This window comes from Lonchura striata, chromosome 5 (assembly GCF_046129695.1).
Source record: "Lonchura striata isolate bLonStr1 chromosome 5, bLonStr1.mat, whole genome shotgun sequence".
Classification (NCBI taxonomy): domain Eukaryota; kingdom Metazoa; phylum Chordata; class Aves; order Passeriformes; family Estrildidae; genus Lonchura; species Lonchura striata.
Window position 1 is genome coordinate 72,797,971 of NC_134607.1, and position 21,945 is coordinate 72,819,915.

At 55.4% G+C, this 21,945-nt stretch overlaps 1 protein-coding gene across 4 annotated transcripts in view; it reads right to left on the reverse strand.

Annotated features, from left to right (window-relative positions):
- Positions 1 to 402: 402 nt before the first annotated feature.
- PPP6R2 (protein phosphatase 6 regulatory subunit 2) overlaps positions 403 to 21,945 on the reverse strand; it is a 66,448-nt gene continuing 44,905 nt past the window's right edge. For all 4 annotated transcript variants that reach the window (XM_021546362.3, XM_021546364.3, XM_021546363.3 and 1 more), the window contains 16 exons: positions 21,024 to 21,150; positions 20,196 to 20,348; positions 19,291 to 19,512; positions 17,900 to 17,964; positions 14,971 to 15,086; positions 14,079 to 14,164; positions 13,719 to 13,799; positions 13,259 to 13,356; positions 11,570 to 11,627; positions 10,633 to 10,760; positions 9,653 to 9,807; positions 7,018 to 7,171; positions 6,569 to 6,657; positions 5,936 to 6,122; positions 1,613 to 1,768; positions 403 to 961 (listed from right to left, as the gene is read on the reverse strand). In XM_021546362.3, the coding sequence (XP_021402037.2) occupies positions 910 to 961; positions 1,613 to 1,768; positions 5,936 to 6,122; positions 6,569 to 6,657; positions 7,018 to 7,171; positions 9,653 to 9,807; positions 10,633 to 10,760; positions 11,570 to 11,627; positions 13,259 to 13,356; positions 13,719 to 13,799; positions 14,079 to 14,164; positions 14,971 to 15,086; positions 17,900 to 17,964; positions 19,291 to 19,512; positions 20,196 to 20,348; positions 21,024 to 21,150 (1,927 nt within the window). In that variant the 3' untranslated portion in view covers positions 403 to 909. The remainder of the gene's footprint in view (positions 962 to 1,612; positions 1,769 to 5,935; positions 6,123 to 6,568; positions 6,658 to 7,017; positions 7,172 to 9,652; positions 9,808 to 10,632; positions 10,761 to 11,569; positions 11,628 to 13,258; positions 13,357 to 13,718; positions 13,800 to 14,078; positions 14,165 to 14,970; positions 15,087 to 17,899; positions 17,965 to 19,290; positions 19,513 to 20,195; positions 20,349 to 21,023; positions 21,151 to 21,945) is intronic.

Here is a 21,945-nt window from a genome sequence, read left to right on the forward strand (position 1 = left end):
CCAACGCTGTCATCACCAGGTACAAAGTGCAAAAGTGTTGCTGTTCCTGCATCCATTAAAAACTTTAAAAACAGAACAAAACAAACAGAAAAAGGATTTCCATCATCATTTGCAAATACATTAATCCAGTCTCCAAAGAGCCAGCAAACCCCTGGTCACCTCCTCGTGGGCGGGGTCCCCTGCGGCCAACACGGACATCAGCAGGAGAGGCCACCTCGGCCCAGCCTGCCCTGATCCAGCACGTGTCCACGGAGAGCCGAGCAGTGCTGGAATGCAGGGACATCCCTGGAGAGCGGGGCCTCAGCGTCGCTGCCGGGACAGCCCCGGCCTCGGCCCTGCCGGCCCAGTGCAAGCCCTCCCTGCTCCCCCACGGAAGTGTTGGCATTCCTGCTCTCCTGTGAAATGTTTCTGGTAAGGCTTTATTGCTCTACAAAGCGGTGCAAAGGCTGCCCGAGGACAGCTCCATCAGGAACTTTGGTCACACGGCTGCGGGATTTGTGCGCTGGCCCCGGCCGCCGCTGGACCTGCTACCTTCCCAAGAGAAGCTGAATACTGTGTGCAATAACACTGGGAAAACAGCACTGAACCCCAAATCCAAAACAAAAACCAGGGGCACGGGGAAGGGGACAACTCAAATCAGGCAGAAGGCTTGGGAAGAGCCCGTCATTCCCGTGAGGACTGAACTCAATGCTACATTTCGACAATGCCGAGTGTCTTTCCGAACGGATCGGTGCTGTTGGATCTGCGTGTCTGGTCCTGAACGCCAGCTCGCTCTCATCAATGCAGCATTTATTAAAAAATAAAATTAAAATGAAAAAAAAAAAAAAAAAAAAAAAAAAAGAATTGACAAATTGCATCACCAGGGAGCAGCCTGGCCTGGCTCACACACGTCCCGGGGCGGCGGCGGCATCAAGCGGGGCCGTTCAACGTGGCTTCGGCGCAGGGCAAGGCCTCGACACTCCTGCAGGGACACCGGGGAGCAGCCTTAGGGACGTGGGACACGCCGGGAAAGCTCCCAAAGCTTCCCTCATCCCTTCTGCTGGGACCTCAGCCCCTCCCTCTGGCTGTGTTTTGCTGCCCAGTGAAGTGTTCTCCGCTCCCTATGGAGAAACTCCCCCGGTGCCACACGGAATATTACAGGGAAAATCAGCGTGGAATCAGGGAACGGCCTGCGTGGGAGCAGACCTAACAACTGTGTGGTTCCTGCCCCATTCAAGGAGATCAGAGGGATGGAGCATCCCTGCTGTGAGGGCAGGCTGAGAGTTAGGAATGCTCAGCCAGGGACAGCTCAGAGCCCTGGCAGAGCCTGGAGGGGCTCCAGGAGAGCTGCAGAGGGACTGGGGACAAGGATGGAGGGACAGGACTCAGGGAATGGCTCCCACTGCCAGAGGGCAGCCAGGGATGGGAGATTGGGAATGAGGAATTCCTGGCTGGGCTGGGATTGCCAGAGCAGCTGGGGCTGCCCCTGGATCCCTGGCAGTGCCCAAGGCCAGGCTGGACATGGGGCTGGAGCAGCCTGGGACAATGGGAGGTGTCCCTGCCAGGACAGGGGTGGCACTGGAGGGGCTCTGGGGTCCCTTCCCACCCAGCCATGCCAGGACTGTGCCCTCACCTGTCTCTCGTGGCCGTTTCTGTGGCAGTTGTGACAGCAGTGGCCGCTCTCTGGTGCCCGTCCGTGTGCGTGGCCGCGCTGCTCCGGGCGCGGGGGGCAGCGGCCGTCCCGGAGTCGGCCACGGGAAGCGTCTCCAGAGCCTTTCCCTTGGAGCCACTGCAGGACAGGGCAGGGACAGGATAATGGAACTCAGCCCATGGGAAAAGCAGACTCACTCCTGCTCTCCTCACAAAGGCCAAAGACCCGTCGGGAAGGAGATTGGGATTGAGCTGGGATTGAAATCAGCGGGCACATCCTGCAGGCTCTGGGTCCCGAACCCAACAGGACACAGCAGAGCAGCTCCTGAGGGAGGCATTCCCACCTCCTGCTGCAAATGCACTCGGAGAGCTCCCAGAGAACCATTCCCACATTGCTGGGATGGAACAGACTGCTCTGCTCAGGCACGGACACAGACACTGCTCTGCTCCACAGGCTCTGCCCAAGGGGCTCCTCAGGCTTCTGGGGCACCCAGAAAATCCTGCATTTAGGGGCAGATCCTACAATCCCATGGAGGAAAAACTCCAGGGATTGGATGTCCAGAATCCAAACATGATGGAGGTGCTCCAGGGACCACAGAGGTACCACGCCCCCAGTGAGGCACCAACAACCAAAGCTCAAATACTGGAAAAGGAGAACTGCAGGAACAAACCCTCCCAGTCTCTTGTTTGGAATAAACCCACACATATTTCCAGCTGGAGAAGGGATTTCTGTGCACATCCCATTTTTTGGCTTCCAAGGCAGAGGATGAGCTACCCCAGGAACTATTTTTTTCCCAGTTTCCATCCAGAACAATTCTTTCTCCCTGTCTCCCAGAGCAAACCTCCACCAAAAGGGAGGGAAGCTGGAGATGGCTGAACTGGAATCCTGTCACCAGCTCCGGGGGAGTTTATGGAATAAAATAATCCCAGCTGGATAATTGAACATGTGATGGAGATTGGAGACTGAGGTTCTATTTCTGGAGCACTTCTCTTGAAAAAAAAACCATAAAAATGAGGAACAATGAGATTTAAACATTCCCTTTCCTCCAGGGCTCACAAGCTCCTCAGAGGTACCAAAATACACCTTGGAGAGACACAAGGATGGAGCTGTGTTCCCAGGAGCATCGCTGGAAAACTACTTCCCACACAAAAAACTGGAGCTCGACATTTCCATGGCTCAGAGAAACTTCTGAAGCCCAATCCCTGAAGTTTCCAGGGCAGGAGGATCCCAGAGTTACCTGAGCATTCTCTGCCTTCCCCAGGCTCCTGGAAAATCCCAGCTGGACGCACAGGGCCAGACCCAGGGGTGACACAACCCAAACAAGGAGTTTCTGTGGGATGTCCTATTGTCCCCTGGAAACTCCTGGAGGGATGGGATCCCAAACCTCCCTGGGCAGTGGGATCCAAACTGGGAAGCTGAGAGCAATTCCTGAGCTGCATCTCCCTAAGGATCCCCCTGGGCAGCTGGGATGGGGCTCACAGAGGGGGGAACATCTGAAGGATTTGCTGGGCTGCAACATCTGGTTCTCCATGGAATCCACAGAGGCCTTGGGCAGCTCCAAGGATAAAAGACCTCCATGTGGATGCCAGGGACAAGTGGAAGGAAAACCCTGAATCTCTGAGCAGCTCCAAGGAGAACTGGAGATCTCTGTGTGGATTCCAGTATTCCAGGGGCACAAGGAGATGGAAAACCTGTTCCTACAGCAACAGGAACGGGGTTTTGGGGAAGTGCTTGGAGGGAGTCATAACCCACAGAGTGACTCCAAAATGTTCCTGATTTCCCTGGAATCATTAAGGAATGTGGTAAGGAATGGATATTCTCACTGCAGGCAGAATGGTTTGGGAGAGCTGAGGACACTGGGAGGGCTCTGGGTGGTGATTCCCACTGGGAGCCCAGGCCTGGAGCAGCTCCAGTCCCAGCTGTGGTATTACCCCTGTCCTCCCACTGCTTCCCCTGGGATCTCTGGCCATGGACACAGCTGTGGAGAGCCACAGACACCTGTCAGGGAAGGCTGGGGGTGCTCCAGGATTTCCTCTCTTTGCCACAATGGAACCAGCTCTGGAGAAGGGCAGGCAGGCAAAGGCAGGCAGGTTCAGGAAGCTTTATCCCTAGGGAGTGTGGGACAGACACTTGTCTGGAGAGGAAAACATTCCCAATGTGCCAGCCCAGAACAAACACTGCTGTCCTGCCAGGAAAGCAGGGAAGAGGTGAGAACACCTCAGAGAGGATGGACACAAGAACAGGAACAGCTGGAGCTGGGCTGGGCTTAGGTGGGATATCAGCAAAGGCTCCTTCTCCAGAGGGTGTTGGGCACTGGAACAGCTCCCCAGGGAACGGGCACGGCCCCAGAGCCCCAGGAATGTCTGGACAACACTGGGATTGTTGGGCTGTCCTGGGTAGTTGGACCAACGACCCTGTGAATCCAGCGCAGGACATTTCCTGATCCCACTGGGAACCAGCCCCAGGCAAGGTCCTGCTGTGCCACACCACGGTCCAGGGGAGGAAAAGCACCTGGAGCACAGCTTGGATCAGATCCAGGGGATCCAACTCCACACAGTCCAAGAGAAGGACAGGCTGCTGCAGCACAGCTGGAACTGCTGCACCTTCCCTCACCCTCTGCTTCCCACCAGGCCACAGCCAGGCCATGCCCAGGCACACAGCATGCATTTACCAGAATTAATGCATTTATCAGAACTAATGGATTTATCACACTGAAATGGATCAAAATTAACTGTCTTTAAAAATTAATGTATTTATCAAAATTAATGCATTTATCAAAATGAACTGCGTTTATCAGAATTAATGCATGTATCAAAATTAAATGCATTTATCAGAATTAATGCAATTATCAGAATTAATGCATTTCTCAGATTGAGCTGCTTCCAACCTAACAGACCCTGTGATAACTCCTGCCCTAATTCCAGGGAATTCTGCAATCCCAGTGGTTTCCCAGCTCCCCAGGCCCCCAGGAGCTGCTGCTGGCTGAGCACACCCAGGGATGACCCCAAACTGTCAGCAACCATTGCTGAAGGGAAACTCCTGATCCTGAGTCAGGCGCACAACCCAGGGACTCCGGTAAAAAACACAAGGACATCCATGGAAGAGTATGAGGAAAACCTCAGAATCGTAGAACTGGGTAAAATCTCTGTGGATGCAGCAGGTTCTGACTGGGCTGGACAGCAGCTCATCCCCCATGCTTGGAGCAGGCTGGATTGAGGATCCAATTCCTACAAGCCTGCCCATTCCCTGGATCTGCTCCAGCCTTTCCTGGTGCTTTTATCATTGATTGGCTTTGACACTGAGGGGAAAACAAGAACCTGAGTGGGTTAAACCTCCCCACCATGGCTGCAGGAGGATCCCATGGGAGCCTTTACGTTGCTTTTCCAGTGATCCCACCCAGATCCTGCCCTGGCTTGGATCCCAGATCATGGACAGAGATGTTCCTGTGACACTGGAGTGCCCAAAGGACAGGCACAGAGATGTTCCTGTGACACTGGAGTGCCCAAAGGACGGGCACAGAGATGTTCCTGTGACACTGGAGTGCCCAAAGGACGGGCACAGAGATGTTCCTGTGACACTGGAGTGCTCAAAGGATGAGCACAGAGATGCTCCTGTGACACTGGAGTGCCCAAAGCACAGAGATGCTCCTGTGACACTGGAGTGCTCAAAGGATGAGCACAGAGATGTTCCTGTGACACTGGAGTGCTCAAAGGATGAGCACAGAGATGCTCCTGTGACACTGGAGTGCCCAAAGCACAGAGATGCTCCTGTGACACTGGAGTGCTCAAAGGATGAGCACAGAGATGTTCCTGTGACACTGGAGTGCTCAAAGGACGGGCACAGAGATGTTCCTGTGACACTGGAGTGCTCAAAGGATGAGCACAGAGATGCTCCTGTGACACTGGAGTGCCCAAAGCACAGAGATGCTCCTGTGACACTGGAGTGCTCAAAGGATGAGCACAGACATGCTCCTGTGACACTGGAGTGCCCAAAGCACAGAGATGTTCCTGTGACACTGGAGTGCCCAAAGCACAGAGATGCTCCTGTGACACTGGAGTGCTCAAAGGATGAGCACAGAGATCCTGTGACACTGGAGTGCCCAAAGGTGCCCCAACCCTTCCTTGGAATAACTGTGCTAAATATCAGGGAATACCGTGTGCTGTAATGTCCCTCAGCCCCCCCCATGCCATGCCAGGGCAGGACCTGTTCCCAGGGGACACTGGGACACGGAGCCCACAGAGGAGACACTGGAACCACGCGGGGCCATCCCAGGGGCCATCCCAGCCCACGGAGATCCCTTCCCACCTGGAGGGAGCTGCCCTGTCCTTGCTGGGCTCCTGTGTCGTGGCCGTGGATTCCGTGCCAGCCTTGGCCTTGTCGTCGTCGTCGTCGTCGCTCTCGGAGCTGCCCGAGGAGCTGCTGTCCAAGGCCACCAGTGGCGCCTTCCGTGTCCCGCACGCGTTCCACACGCAGGGAGAGGCAGCAGTGCTGGCTGGGGGAGGAACAGCCCACACTGGAACCTCGGGAAAGCTCCCTGGAATGGCCCGAGGGGCCGAACGGGGCCTGCAGCCACTGCGGAGGGTCTGGGAATCATGGGATGGGGCGGGTGGGAAGGATCTCAAAGCCCACCCCATGCCACCATGGATGGAGAACACTTCCACGTCCCAGAGTGCTCCCAGCCCCATTCAGCCTGGTCTGGGACACTTCCAGGGATAAATGAAGTGTCCCTGTGATGTCAGCTCCAACTTATTGCAGATCCATCCCTTCCCTGCTGACACTGTCCCAGCAAACGCTCGGGATTTCTGCCTTTGCCTCACTCACTGATCCCACAGGGAACGCTCAGGGCAGGGGCCCTGCAGGGACCTTTCTCCTGCCCCAGGTGCTCCATGCAGAGCTGCCAGGAGCTGAGAGCCCCCCGTGTGGCCCTGTGTCACTCACAGTTCTTGTCCTGGCCCTGCGCCGGGGTCCTGTCGGTGCCGCCGCTCTCGGTGTCCATGGGGGAGCTGCAGCGAGGGCTGGACTCGGAGCTGGGGAGGGAAGAGCCCTGAGCAAGGAGCCAGGATCATCCCAGAGCCTCCCAAAACCCCAGGAGCAGTCACCAGCCTTTCCCATCACTGTTCTGAGTTTCTCTACGCCCTATCTACTGGTTTTGTACCCCACTGAGGCCACAGAAAGAGGGGCTGTGTCCCACCCCAGTCAGGAGCACTGGGAAGCAGCAGGAAGCACAAAGGAGCCCTGGTCCAGGATCATCAGACAGCATTAAAGAGTAAAAGGGAAATGATGGGAAGGGGAAGAAGAAAGGATTACAGCCAGACATTCCATCAACATGCATCCCAAATACTCCCCCGTTCCCAAGTCCCAAGGTGCTGGAATTCCGTGGCTCTTACCAGCAGAAAGGCTGGAAGTCTGTGAACTTGGCCCAGCCCTTCTCCTCCGGGGCGCTGCTCGGCGGGGCGGCCGAGTCCCACACGCTGGAGCCCACGTCCATGGCCACGGGCGGCGTGGGGCCCGCGGGCTCGAACACGGCCGTCCAGCCAGCCCCTAGGGACACCAGAGCCTGGGTGCCAGCCCAGCCTCAGCCGGCAGGAGCACCCCAGGGACATCCCAGGGATCCCACAGACACAGCAACCCTGCCCAGGGACATCCCAGGGACACAGCAACCCTGCCCAGAGACATCCCAGGGATCCCAGGGACATCCCAGGGACACAGCAACCCCGCCCAGGGACACACCTGGGATCCCAGGGACACAGCAACCCTGCCCAGAGACATCCCAGTGACACAGTAACCCAGCCCAGGGACACCCCAGTGACACAGCAACCCTGCCCAGGGACATCCCAGGGACACAGCAACCCCACCCAGGGACATCCCAGGGATCCCAGGGACATCCCAGGGACACAGCAACTCCACCCAGGGACATCCCAGTGACACAGCAACCCCGCCCAGGGACACACCTGGGATCCCAGGGACATCCCAGGGACACAGCAACCCTGCCCAGGGACACACCTGGGATCCCAGGGACATCCCAGGGACACAGCAACCCTGCCCAGGGACACACCTGGGATCCCAGGGACATCCCAGGGACACAGCAACCCTGCCCAGGGACACACCTGGGATCCCAGGGACATCCCAGGGACACAGCAACCCCACCCAGGGACACACCCGGGATCCCAGGGACACAGCAACCCCGCCCAGGGACACACCTGGGATCCAAGGGACATCCCAGGGACACAGCAACCCCGCCCAGGGACATCCCAGTGACACAGCAACCCCGCCCATGGACACACCCAGGATCCCAGGGACATCCCAGGGACACAGCAACCCCGCCCAGGAACACACCTGGGATCCCAGGGACATCCCAGGGACACAGCAACCCTGCCCAGGGACACACCCAGGATCCCAGGGCCAGACCAACCCATCCCAGGGCCGTGCCAGGGCTCCCCTTCCACACCCACCCGTGTCCCATGGAAATTCCTCTCTGGATGTTTATCCCCAGGAGAGGCATCCATGGAGACAAACGACACCGTGGGTAGCTTCATCCCCCAGGTCAGTGATTCCCAGCTCCAAGTCCCTCAGTTCCCTGCCAGAAGCTCCCATCTCCATCTCCAATGGGTGGGTTTTAGGTAAAAAACTGATCAATGCAAACCAATATTTAAGATCCTAAAAATCACCCATTGCTTTTTTTACAGTCCTGGACAATTCCCCCTCCAGAACCTCCTTCCACTTCTGGTCTCACTTCCTACTTCCAGTCCTACAATTCCCACTTTTGGAATAGCATTTTTCCTTAGCTTTTCCCAGGGAAGAGGGAGGATTGCAGAGCTCTGCAGGAACAGAATCAGGCGAGAGAGCTGCTTGCCTCAAGGCTGCCTCCCCAAAACTAATCCCAAATTCCAGCTGAGTCTCCTGAGGGTGACTGGGCTGGCACACACAGCCCACTGGGACTGGGAGATTCATACTGGTTCTTCCCAATGGACTGGAATGACCTGGCACTTCCAAAGGGGTGCAGAGAGCAGGATCCTGGGATAACCCTGGCTGGCGCTCACAGTGACAACACAAAGGCAGCACCCAGAGAAAAAAATGGTTTAGAACTCAAAAAGTTCTTGGGAAAATGGATGGTTGGGAAAATGTTTTGTCCCTTGGAGCTGTTCTGCTGACAACACCATGTGTGTGTCCAGCATTCCCACGGTGCCATTTACACAGAGTTGTTAAAATCCCTGAAAGGAGCAGACAAGATGGAAAAAGACAATTTACAGGGGCCTGGAGGGACAGGACACAGGGAATGGCTTCCAGCTCCAGGTTTAATGGGATCTTGGGAAGAATTCCTGGCTGGGAGGGTGAGCAGGAACTGGGCTGGAATTGCCAGAGCACCTGGGGCTGCCCCTGGATCCCTGGAATGCCCAAGACCAGGCTGGACACTGGAGCTGGAGCAGCCTGGGACAGTGGGAGGTGTCCCTGCCATGGCAGGGGTGGCACTGGAGGGGCTCTGGGGTCCCTTCCCACCCAAACCATTCCTGGCAATCCAGGAAAAGCCTGTCCCTCTGCACTTCTCCAGTCACTGTAGGGATGGGTTTGCAGCCAGCAAAGCACAGCTGGAAAAGCAGGAGAACGGGCAGGGATGGGGGTGTGGAGACACCTGGCAAAGGTGGGCACACAACTCCTGTCCTGGCACGGAGGAGTTGGGGTCACGTCCCTGCACTGCTGCCTTGACTGGGATTTGCACTGAAGCAGCTGGGACTCAGGGAACACAGAACCATGGAATGGCTTGGGTGCAAGGGGACCTTAAAGCTCCTCTCATTCCAAGCCCTGCCACGGCAGGCACCCTTTCCCTGGGATTCTCCCTTTGGGCTGCCTGACACAAGGGCTGCTCTGGGGCAGGGCTGCAGCTCCCAGAGACTCCAGAGGCACAAAGTGAGCCCTGACATTCCCGTTCCCGCTGGCCAGGAGGAACTGGGGGCTGTCCGGGGCAGCTGGCAGTGTGTGGGTGCTGCAGTGGTCCCTGCAGACCCAGGGATGTGCTCCCGGTACCTTGGCAGGAGTCCGAGTCCTTCTGCTCCGGGGTGCTGCCCTTGTGTGGGGAGGGGGGCGGCCGCTCCTCCTCCTCCTCCGAGTCCACGCTGCCGTCGTGGTCCCCGTTCTCCAGGTCACTCTTGGAGCTCTCCGACGTCTGCGAGGCTCCAAACCTGAACAGGAACTGGCAATGAGCCACGCCCAGACCCCTCAGCTCCTCCTCCCTGGCCCTGGGGAAACAGCCCAGAGCCTTTTCCAGGGTTGTTTCCCCCACTGTATTTCCCCCCAGCTGCTCAGGGCAATCGTGGGTGCTCAGAGAGATTCCCCCAGATTCCCACGGGCTTTGGTGGCAGCATTCCCTGGAGGTGCAGGCCAGAGCCAGGGCTGGGACACCACACAAACCAGTGCCCAGCGAGGGGCCGGACACTGGTGTGGAGCCCACCCTGTGCCCAGACAGGACCTGAGGTCGTAGATGCTTGGCGGAGGTCTTGGATGTTTTCCCTGTTTCCTTTGATCATAGTTCAGATTGGGAATTATGGAAATAACTTTATTTTAATGAGTGGCTCTGTCAAAGGGATGAAAAATTATTTCAAAGCCGAGATGCCCCTGCGAGGCCTCTTGTTCTCACTTTCCTGATTTGAATGTTCTGAGAAAAAATGTTCTGCCCACTCCCCTCAGTCTCACCTCCTCCTCCTTCTCTCCAAGGACGAGGGAAGGAGCAAATTCCAAGTGTTTCACACTAAGGGTGGGGGGTTTTAATGTGTTTGATGGAAGACTCTAATTAGGTGCTCCCATTGTTAATGAATTCCCTTGAACTGGATCCGTCTCCAGCTGAGGAGAAACCCCAGCACAAGTGGCAGGGAAAGTGTTCAGGGTTGTGTCAGATAAAACCTCACAGTCCCAGAGTGACACAAAACCCAGGGAATTCTTCCTGGCCTGGACTGCAATGTGCAGATTCCCTGCAGCAGGGAAAAATCAGGGTTCTGCTTTCCCCTTACCGTGTCCTGGACTTGACCTGCGTTGCGTAGGAGATGTCCTTCTCCTCCCAGATATCCTCCTCCTCCTCGTTGTCGTCGAACTGCTGGATGCGCTCGTTGCAGCAGGCCTCGAACAGGGAGGCGTTGGGCTGCAGGACCAAAGGGAAATCACATTCCAGAGGGGCTCTGGAGACACTGCTCTAAGCCTGTCTCAGGGCTGACCAAATCCAACCTGGGATCAACCACCAGCTGCTGCTTGGGGACAGTAAACCAGGAAAGGCCAGGAACAGCCTGGCAATGTTCAGATCCATGAGAAATCCATCTCTGCCTATGCTTCCCTAATCTGTGTCTAGAAAGATGATCTAAGGCTGGGAGAGCTGGGGGGGCTCACCTGGATAGGAGAGGAATCCAGGGAGAGCTCAGAGCCCTGGCAGGGCCTGAAGGGGCTCCAGGAGAGCTGCAGAGGGACTGGGGACAAGGAGGGAGGGACAGGACACAGGGAATGGCTCCCACTGCCAGAGGGCAGCCAGGGATGGGAGATTGGGAATGAGGAATTCCTGGCTGGGCTGGGATTGCCAGAGCAGCTGGGGCTGCCCCTGGATCCCTGGCAGTGCCCAAGGCCAGGCTGGACACTGGAGCAGCCTGGGACAGTGGGAAGTGTCCCTGCCCTGGCAGGGGTGGCACTGGAGGGGCTCTGGGGTCCCTTCCCACCCAGCCATCCCAGGATTCCCTGATTCTAGGAACTGGCACTGCAGGGAGGGAGGATGATTCCCTCCATGCGGGGTGCTGTCTCAGAGGGAACATTTCCTGGGAGAAGCCCCTGAGGGGCCGAGCAGTGCCTGGCTCTGTCAGGCCCCCCTGAGCTGCTAAAAGCCCCCCAAACCTTTGTTCTCTCAGAATGCCAGCAGCACCTTTCCAGAAGCACCTTTACTGCAGCCCCAGCCCCGTCCCCACTCACGCTGTCGTCGTCAGCGTCGATGTTGAAGTTGATCTCGGCGATGCGGTCGAAGGGAGCGCTGCAGGGAGGGAGGGAAGCGCCTCAGGGGGGAACCAGCAGGAATTTCCCCGTGGAAAGGGGTCAGGCCTTGGCTGGGGCTGCCCAGGGGGGTTTGGAGCTCCCATTCCCTCGAGGGGTCCAAGGAATTCCTGGAGGTGGCACTCAGGGCTCTGGGCTGGGGACAAGGTGGGCATTGGGCACAGCTTGGACTGGATGGGCTGGGAGGGCTTTTCCAGCCTCAGGGATTTTGGGATTCTGTGAATCTCAATGTGGGAGTGGCTCAAAGGCAGAGGTGTGGCTGTTCTGTGAATATCCCAGGATGTGAGTATCACAGGATGACCCAATTCCCAGTCCAAGCCAGGGGAGCCCCTCGTGGGAACAGCAGAGGGTGCTGCAGGCCCAGAAATTCCCAATTCCCAGAGTCTGGATCCAGGAAGAATTCACTCCCTGGATCTGTAGCTCCTCCAGTGTTATTTTCTTTGAAAGAGTCTCCAGTTCAGTATTCCTGCAATCCCACAGACACTGACACGTGACTAATACTCCCTAAATATTCCAGTTCACTTCCAGCCCAGCGTACAACAGCTGGAAACAGCTGGCAGGGAGCACCACTCCCAGAATATTCCAGGTTTTGCAGAACATTCTCCTCTTCCAATCACAAACAGAGCCATAGCATCCCAAGCACAGACTTTTTCCAGCTTCATGTTCATTTTACACTGGGCATGAGACACCAGCTCCTCAGGGATTTAACTCCTCCCTGCCCCTCACTCACATGGGGCTGTATTTGCCAGTAGTGAAAAGTCTATTTATTTTATTTTATTTTATTTTTAAATTATGCGTAGAATGGAATAATTTCTGTTCAATTCAACTCTGATTCTATTCTGGAACTTTTTGGCCTTATCAAGTTTCTGACATCTCTAAGGCTCAGGAAAAACCCTGGATGGGAAGGGCAGAGGTGCTGCCTTGGATCCCAAGGAATTCCTGGGATGGAGACAAACCCAGGAGCACTGGGATCCCCTGGAGCACTGTTCTGTCCGTAACTGGTCCCAGTTTCAGGGCTGTCATGGCCACTGGGATAATCCTAGTGCCAGGTACATTTCTAAGGAGAGAGGATGAGCTGCAGCTTTAATGGGATTAAAGGAATTCTGTAAAAGCAGCAAATCTGGAGCTCTGGATTCAGCAAGTTGTGTAATACTGAATCCCCTTTCCTGTCTTCCTGAACTGCCACTCTCCTGATCATCCCTGCTCCCTCCCTCAGGAGGGGGAAAAGGGCTGCATTTTCCATGGATTCCATCAGAGCACTGTCCCTTCACTGCTCCTCCCAGTAAGGATTTAATTCCTTGGAAAGATCTGTTCAACTGCCCAGAGTTTGCTCTCATGCTTTGCCTTTAAACTCATTCCAGGCCAGGGCTGGACAACCATTGCCTGCTTTATTTCCCTCTTTGAAATGAAGGAATACTTTTCCTTGCTTCTCCACCTGGCTCTGGGGATCGGGCTGGGCTCCTGGAAAACAAGGAGCTGTTTACAACCTGAGGAGGGCTAACAAGGCTCATTCCTAAACCTGAAGCAGAGGGAGGATGAGATGCCAAGAGGCTGAAATGCCAATCACCCCCAGACTCGCTCGGTGCCGCCACCACACACCCCCAGACTCACTTGATGTTGTCATCCTGGTCTGCAAACTCCTCGTCGTTGAAGCCAAACTGATCCACGAAATTGGCTGTCATCTGCTGGATCTGGTACTCGGAGAAGGCCTGGGAAGGGATGCCAAAAAATCCATCAGCAGGGTGTCCAGAGACATTCCAGAAACAGTCAGTGGAGCTGCATGGAAACAGCTCCTCCAGGAAAGCATTAAAATTTTCACACAGAAGTGTGTGAAATCCTCATTCCAACCCCTTCCCAGAGCAGGGTGACAGAGCTCTGGGATTCCCCCCATGCCTGATGCCTCCTGAGCTGCTCCCAGCTGGATCCCAGGCCATGGAACTGCTCTGGGAAAGCCCAAAGGAGCTGAGCATGGACTGGGAGCAGAGTTCAGGAAGCTGCTCCACAGAAGGATGGACCAAAGGCAACTGGAGCAGCGAGTTTCCTGGGAATAGTGAAGATGTTCCCAACTCACCTGCTGGAGAGTGAGCTCGTTGGGAAAAGCACTCTCAATGTCCTCATCCTCGCTGGAGGAGTGCAGGTGGTGGGTGCTCACCTGGGAAAGCACAGACCAGTCAGGGAACCAGGGAAGGCTGGAAAAGCTCCAGTGTTTCAGTTCCACCAAAGCCCAAACTCCTGCCCAGGCAGGAGCTGCCCCGAGGAGTCCCAGGGACCAGCTCAGCACCATGGATCAGCTCTGCTGAAGGACTGTTATGGAATATGCTTATGGAAATGCTTTCTACTCTGCTTTGAAGTGTTATTCAGCAAAATAAACCAGGAAAACCCCTTTCATCTGTTATGGGAAGCCCAGCAGGCACTGGAGTGACCAACTCACCAAATCCACCGTGTTTCTCCGGTTCGTCTCCGTCAGCGTCTCCTCCACGAAACTCTCCCACCTGCCCCTGCAGTCCTCAGGCAGCTCTGGAATGAGGGGGAGAAAACCATGGGAGTTCTGAGCCAGCTGAATTCCCTGGGGACTCACTTGGGCTTCTCTCACCTTGCTGGGAACACCTCCCAGCAGAGCTCCAGCAGTGCTTGGGTCTTTCCTTTTCTCCTGGGGACTGGGGGGCCCTTCCCTCCCATCCCTCCCAGCCCAGCACAAAAGTGAGCAGAACTTGAGGGTTGAGGAAAGGAAATGGAGAAATAATAAAAGGAGAAAAGAGCAGATGATTGTGCCCCAGATTGTCACTGCCCGGCTGTGCCCCCTCCCAGCCTGGCAGGGGCTGAGCAGCGGGGAATGGAAAATGTGGAAAATGGAAAATCTTCCTCCCCCACAAACCCATGGGACAAAACCAGTTCCCCAAGTGTGTCCAGTGAAGGAAGGATGGACACAGCCTGGCAATGGGAATATCCCTGATGAGCACATCTGGGGCCTCTGGGGACACCTCGTGTCCCTTTCCTTGGAGAGTCATGGAATCAAGGAATGGGTTGGGTGGGAAGGGACTCAAACCCCATCCACTGCCACCCCAGCCATGGCAGGGACACCTCCCACTGTCCAATCTTAGCCTCACTGTGTGAAAACCAAGAGCAGCCAAATGGGGCCTCACCATACTTTAAATGATGGGATACTGTGGGATTTCCCTGGGAATCCTTTCCAGCAGGAAAGGCTCTTGAGCAAATACCTGAGGTGAGTCCTTCCAGGAGCTCCCAAGGGTTATCTTTCCCTGGAGAGCAGTGAGGGGGAGCTGAAGGAGGAGGAAGAGGAGGAGAGGAGGAGCAGGCGGTACCTTTGATGAAGTCGCTGATCTGGGCCTGCATGGGTCCCTTCTCCATGTTGTGCACCACGGCGTTGGCGATGCGGGTCAGGTGCCCCATGTTCCCTCTCCTCCTGCCGCCCTCTGCCCTGGAACAGAGAGCAGCCACTACCCTCGGAGCCGGGATAACCTCGGGGCTGGGACATCCTCGGGGCCGGGATAACCTCGGGGCTGGGACATCCTCGGGGCTGGGACATCCTCGGAGCCGGGATAACCTCGGGGCCGGGACATCCTCGGGGCTGGGACATCCTCGGGGCCGGGATAACCTCGGGGCCGGGATAACCATGGGGCCAGGACATCCTCGGGGCTGGGACATCCTCGGAGCCGGGATACCCATGGGGCCGGGATACCCATGGGGCCGGGATACCCACAGAGCTGGGATACCCACAGAGCTGGGATACCCACGGAGCTGGGATAACCACGGAGCTGGGATAACCACAGAGCTGAGATACCCTCGGAGCTGGGATACCCATGGAGCTGGGATAACCACAGAGCTGGGATACCCACAGAGCTGGGATAACCACAGAGCCAGGATAACCACGGAGCTGAGATACCCTCGGAGCTGGGATACCCATGGAGCTGGGATAACCACAGAGCTGGGATACCCACAGAGCTGGGATAACCACAGAGCCAGGCTAACCACGGAGCCGGGGCACCCTCAGAGCCGGGATAACCACAGAGCCAGGATACCCATGGAACCAGCATACCCACGGAGCCGGGATGGGATACCCATGGAGCTGGGACACCCACGGAGCTGGGACACCTACAGAGCCGGGATACCTATGGAGCTGGGATGGAGCGATGAAGCGATGGAGCCAGGATACACACGGAGCCAGGACAGAGCCCTGGGAATGGCCCCAGAACTCCTTAACGGCCACAGCATTCCTGCCTCAATGGCCCTGGTATTCCAGCCCCAATGGCCACAGCATTCCTGCCCCAATGCCCACAGCATTCCTGCCCCAATGGCCACAGCATTCCTGCCCCAATGGCCACAGCATTCCTGCCCCAATGGCCACAGCATTCCTGCCTCAATGGCCCTGGTATTCCAGCCCCAATGGCCACAGCATTCCTGCCCCAATGCCCACAGCATTCCTGCCCCAATGGCCACAGCATTCCTGCCCCAATGGCCACAGCATTCCTGCCCCAATGGCCCTGGTATTCCAGCCACAATGGCCACAGCATTCCTGTTCCAATGCCCACAGAAGTCCAGCCACAATGGCCACAGAATTCCAGCCCCAATGGCCACAGAAGTCCAGCCACAATGGCCACAGAATTCCAGCCCAAATGGCCACAGAAGTCCAGCCACAACGGCCACAGAATTCCTGCCCCAATGGCCCTGATATTCTAGTCCCACTGGCCACAGCATTCCAGCCCCAATGGCCACACCATTCCTGCCCCAATGCCCACGGCATTCCCACCCCAATGGCCACAGAACTCCAGCCTCACACATCCCAGAGTTCCCTGCAGAACTGCAGCAGGGATCAGCCCTGCTCTGGCAGGATGGGATGAGCTCGTCCCCCACACATTTTGCCCTGCTCCCTCCTATTCCTCCTCCTGCTCAGGTAACATGGGAGGGGCTCCAAACAAGGAGCTACACATGGAAAAGATGCAGGAATAAATCTTGACTGTAATTCCCAGGGAAGAAAACTCCCAGAGTTAAGGAGCTACAGCACAGCTAGTGGCAGAGCTCCAGGGTGGGGCTGGGATTGCAGCAGTGAGTCCCCAGGAACAGAAGACATTCCCATCCAACCATGGGATTCCCCTTGGGATAAAACCAGCACAGAGCCCGAGCAGCCCCGAATCCCTTCCCTGGCTCCTCACTGCTTCCCTTCCTGCAGAGGAGAGCCGTGCTCAGCTTAGGGAACACTTTGGGTGGTCAGGGACCCCAGAGCCCCTGCAGTGCCACCCCTGCCATGGCAGGGACACCTCCACTGTCCCAGGCTGCTCCAGCCCCAGTGTCCAGCCTGGCCTTGGACATTCCAGGGATCCAGGGGCAGGCCCTGCTGGTCTCCATCTGCCCACTGAGAGTGGCCAGGATTCTTCCTGGAAACTCCACTTTCTCAAAGCCCCAGCTGAGATTCCTCTACTTAAATCCCTATTTTTTTCCTTCCATTCAGATTCTTTCCAGTGTGGTGGTGACTGGAACTCTGGCAGGAAATAGGGATGAGCTCTGGCTCCTTTCTGGTTTAATCAAGGCAACTCCCAAGCAGCACCCAGGGATATTTATGGTTCTACAGAACTGGGCAAGGAAATACCCGGCAAAATTCCTTACGTGGACAAGGGGTTGTAAAAAGAACCAAAAACCCAAAAACCCAAACCACACCAACAAAAAAAATGTAATCCAGATCTCAATCCACCAATTATGGCCTGAACAATTCCAGTGGGACTCCAAAGCCCTTGGAAGCAACCAGGAGCTCAAAATAGAGAGGGAGGACCAAACACTGAGCTGGACACAGAAACTGGAGCCTCTGGAATATTTCCAGTTTAATGTTTCAGTTCTTTTAGAATATTTAGTTCTAATCAGCACAAAATCCAAGGGGTATATAAAGCTAAAATAGGAAATCCAGGCCACAAATGCCTGGCCATCCCAACTTCCAACAGGAAGAATAAAATTGTGCATTTAAAACAAACAAAACAAAAAAAAAACTTAAGTGAATATTTCATGGGATTCCCTGAGAAGCAGTAAAGCAGAAGACAGTGTTTGGGCTGGGGTGTTGGAAACACCCATAAAACCCATCATGCCTTCAAATCCTGTCTATTTGGGAATTTGGCTTGTCAGCACGCAGACCACCCTAGCTCCAAATCCCAACCAAAACCCAAGTCTGTCTGGACACCATTAACACGGAAATTCTCCAAGAATATTCCAGAGTCAGCGTGCAGCCCCGGGCCAGCAATTCCTTACTGGATTTTGTCATTGGCTTCCCAGGCGTCCAATATCCTCTGCACCAGGCAGCACTTCTGGAACAGCTGTGGGGAAAAGGGACAAGGTTTGGGATTTTCCAAGAGAACTGTGGATCCTGCTGCTCCTTCCCTCGCTCCTCCTCCAGCTCAAAGCCCAGCCCTTGTCCTGCCCAGGAGCCCAACTCCTTCCTGGTGATTTCAGAGGATCCCAGGGGAGCAGCAGCACTGGAGCATCCCCAGGCTGCTCCAGAGCCTCCCAGCAGCAGGAATTAAAGCACTGCTGGCATCTTCCAACCACCATGCTGAGGCCTGGCCACTAACAGCTGCAATGTGCTTGGGTAGATTTTTGTCCAAAATTTGTAGTAATTTTTACTAAAAAAATTGAATTTTAACAATAAATGGGGATAATTTTAATAATAAATAGGGATAATTTTAATAAATGCCAAGGGATTCACATGGTCATTAAATGAGGGGAGTTTTAATGAGATGCTGCAAATAAAGAGACAACAGCAACCACAGCTCCGTGAGAACCACTACGACTGATAATAAATAATAATAAAGCCCACTAAAAATTGATAATAAATGATAAAAATAATTTTTAAAGGCAATAAATTGTAACAAAACCAACTAAAAATTACATATAAAAATTATTATTATTATTATTATTATTATTATTATTATTATTGTTGTTGTTGTTGTTTTGTTGTTGTTGTTGTTAATAATAATAATAATAATAATAATAATAATAATAATAATAATAATAATAATAATTCCACAAGGAGACAAGTGCCTGCTTTGGAACAGCTGACCCCAAGGATGTCCTGCTGCCCCCAGCCCATCCCAGAGATCCCTGCTGCCCCCAGCCCATCCCAGAGATCCCTGCTGACCCCGGCCCATCCCACTGATCCCTGCTGACCCCATCCCCATCCCAGATCCCTGCTGACCCCAGCCCATCCCACTGATCCCTGCTGCCCCCAGCCCATCCCAGGGATCCCTGCTGCCCCCAGCCCATCCCAGGGATCCCTGCTGCCCCCAGCCCATCCCAGAGACCCCTGCTGACCCCGGCCCATCCCAGGCACCCTGCTGCCCCCAGCCCATCCCAGAGACCCCTGCTGACCCCAGCCCATCCCACTGATCCCTGCTGACCCCATCCCTATCCCAGATTCCTGCTGAACCCATCCCCATCCCAGATCCCTGCTGACCCCAGCCCATCCCATTGATCCCTGCTGACCCCAGCCCATCCCATTGATCCCTGCTGCCCCCAGCCCATCCCAGGGATCCCTGCTGCCCCCAGCCCATCCCACTGATCCCTGCTGCCCCCAGCCCATCCCACTGATCCCTGCTGCCCCCAGCCCATCCCAGGCACCCTGCTGCCCCCAGCCCAGCTCTCACGTGGGTGACCATGACGTTCTCGGTGGCTCCGGCCGGCGGCCCCGAGGGCTCCGTGGGCGCCGCTGGCTCCGGGGCCGCGTTCCCGCTCGGAGCCTCCTCTTTGCTGCCCGGCTCCCCCGGGCTGGGCTTCCCCTCGTGCACCGAGTGGGACAGGATGGCTGCTATGGACAGCTCCACTTGGAAATGCAAAAAGTTATTCCACGTGTATTTAAAAAATAAATCCTGGAGGAGAAACAAGAAATTGAAGAGTTTACTTGGGATGAATTTTCCTGGTTTTAATGGTATCAGGGATCTTTAAGGACCTTCCCAATTCAACCCATCCCGGGATTCTGGGACTCAGGGATATTAAATTGTTGCCCAAGCTGTTGTTTGATCAAGCAATTCCACTCAAACTGTTTTCCTGCTACATGCCAGCACTCACTGCAGGCTGGGCTCTGCATTCCCAGGGCACTCAGTCTGTTGGGAAATCAGTGAATATTCCCAATAAATGGAGCACTTAGGAATCCTCTCACACAGACAGCACTCACAGCACAGACACACTGAATTAAACAACTTAACTCTGCTGGGGCTCAGTGAAGCCTAGGAAAAACAGGAACTAAATCACTGCTAAGGGTGGAATTAGTTCTCTTAAGGCTGCACAGGTTCTGGGAGGCTTTTTCCAGCCTCAGGTTCATCTCTCATCATTCCAGGAGCTCACACTCCCAGCACAGGCTGTTTCACACCTTCTCCACTGAACCGACATGGAATTGGAAGTGTGAGGCTCAGTCCAAAACCCCAACCAGTCAGATCTGAGTGCCAAAAGCTCCTGCAGGGATCTGCTCCTTGTGTCCTGCCGGCACAAGGCCTGCCCAGGAGGGATCCCAGGTGGAGCCGCCCCGTCCCTGCCGCGGCGCCCCGACACTCACAAGTAACAAGTCCATGGTGCCGAGCCTGCAGAGCTCCTGGTTTATGCTGGGGGTGTTGGTGTGCAGCAGCGCCGCGATCAGCCGCGAGCCGTGCAGCCGCGCGTTCCCCAGCGGCTCCTCCAGCACCCCCAGCGTGGTCAGGATCGCCGGTTTCTGAGGAGCAGGGGGGCAGTCAGGGAGGAGAACGTTCCCACAGCGCGCCACGGTTCTACACGGCCTTGGCTTAAACTCAACCACGGGAACTCCACCTCACCAGGGGGAAGAGCTTTCCACGGAGGGGCAGGGCCCTGGAACCACTGCCCAGGGAGGGCCTGAGTGCCCCACTGCGCAGACATCCCAAACCCAGCTGGACGTGTCCCTGCGCAGACATCCCAAACCCAGCTGGACGTGTCCCCGTGTCACCTGCTCCAGGTGGCCCTGCCCCGCAGGGGGCTGCACTGGATAATCCCTAACAACCCCACCTGTTCGGGGACTCTCGCATTTAACAGAACCCACCCATTTAAGGAATGTTCTCAGCAGGGAAACCTAAACCACCTTCCCAAGAGGATAGTTCTGGGGCCACTGGGAGATTTGCCTTTCAAACCAGAAGATTAAAATCCAGCTATCCACTGAAAGTTCCTTCCTCTCCATCCCTTCCCATCTCCAGTCAATCCCCCAGTCCCAAAGTTTTCCCTGAATGCAACCCTCGGACTCCTGTGCAGATTCCTGATGCAGACTCCTGCTGCTCATCCCTGCCCGTTACACTTGCAGAGTCTGCATGTGGCTTTCCCTCCCCTGGCCACGTGTCCTTGCTGGGGCTGTCGGGACCCCTGGGAACGCCAGCGGTACCTTGGGTGGGTGCAGCAGCAGCTGGTGGAAGTCCTTGAGCCGGGGCTGGATGCCGTGTAAGATGCTGTTGCTGACAGTGTAAGACCTCTCGAATCCCTGAGTGTACGAGTCCATCAGGCCTTCCACTCTGAGGGAACACCAGGATTCACTCGGAGTCACTCACCATTTCCTCTTCCCATTCTGAACAACCAAATGAGACCAAGGTCCTCAAGGTCCCTCCCAACCCACTCCATCCTAGGATTCTGAGACTTTATGATATTAAACCAGTGCCCAACTGGGTGTTTAATCAGCAATTCCACTAAAACCATTTACTTTCTACACTTCCCGCATTCCATCTTCCTTCTCCTGGGGCCCAGAACTGCCCCAGTATCCAGAGGTGGAGATTTTGTTAAAGAGCCTCCAGTCACACTGGCCATGTCAGTGGTTTTCTCTTCAAAAATAAGGATGAAAAATAGTAATATTCAGTTCCTGAACAGATTCCCATACCTGCATGGTATTGATTCTATTATATTAGTTATTTCTATTACTTATTATACTGCAATAGTTATTGTTGGTATCATTTCCCAGCTGCTCCTCACACAACCAAACCTGTGCCGAGCTCAGGAGGAGCTGACCAGAAATAACCTCCCAGCAGAGCTGGCAAACCATATTCCTAAAGTGCTTCCTGGGGCTCCAAATTCCCAAACACTTCCAAAGGGAATGGCTTAGCAGGTTAGCTAACAAATGTTTGTTCCTCCCACCATCCCAAGCTGCTCCAGCCCAGTGTCCAGCCTGGCCTGGGACACTGCCAGGGATCCAGGGGCTGCTCCGGGCAGCTGTGCCAGGGCCTGTCCGTCCTGCCAGGCAGGAATTCCCTCCCAGTGTCCCATCTAAGACTCCCCTCTTCCAGGCTGAAGCAATTCCCTGTGTCTGGGCAGTGCCT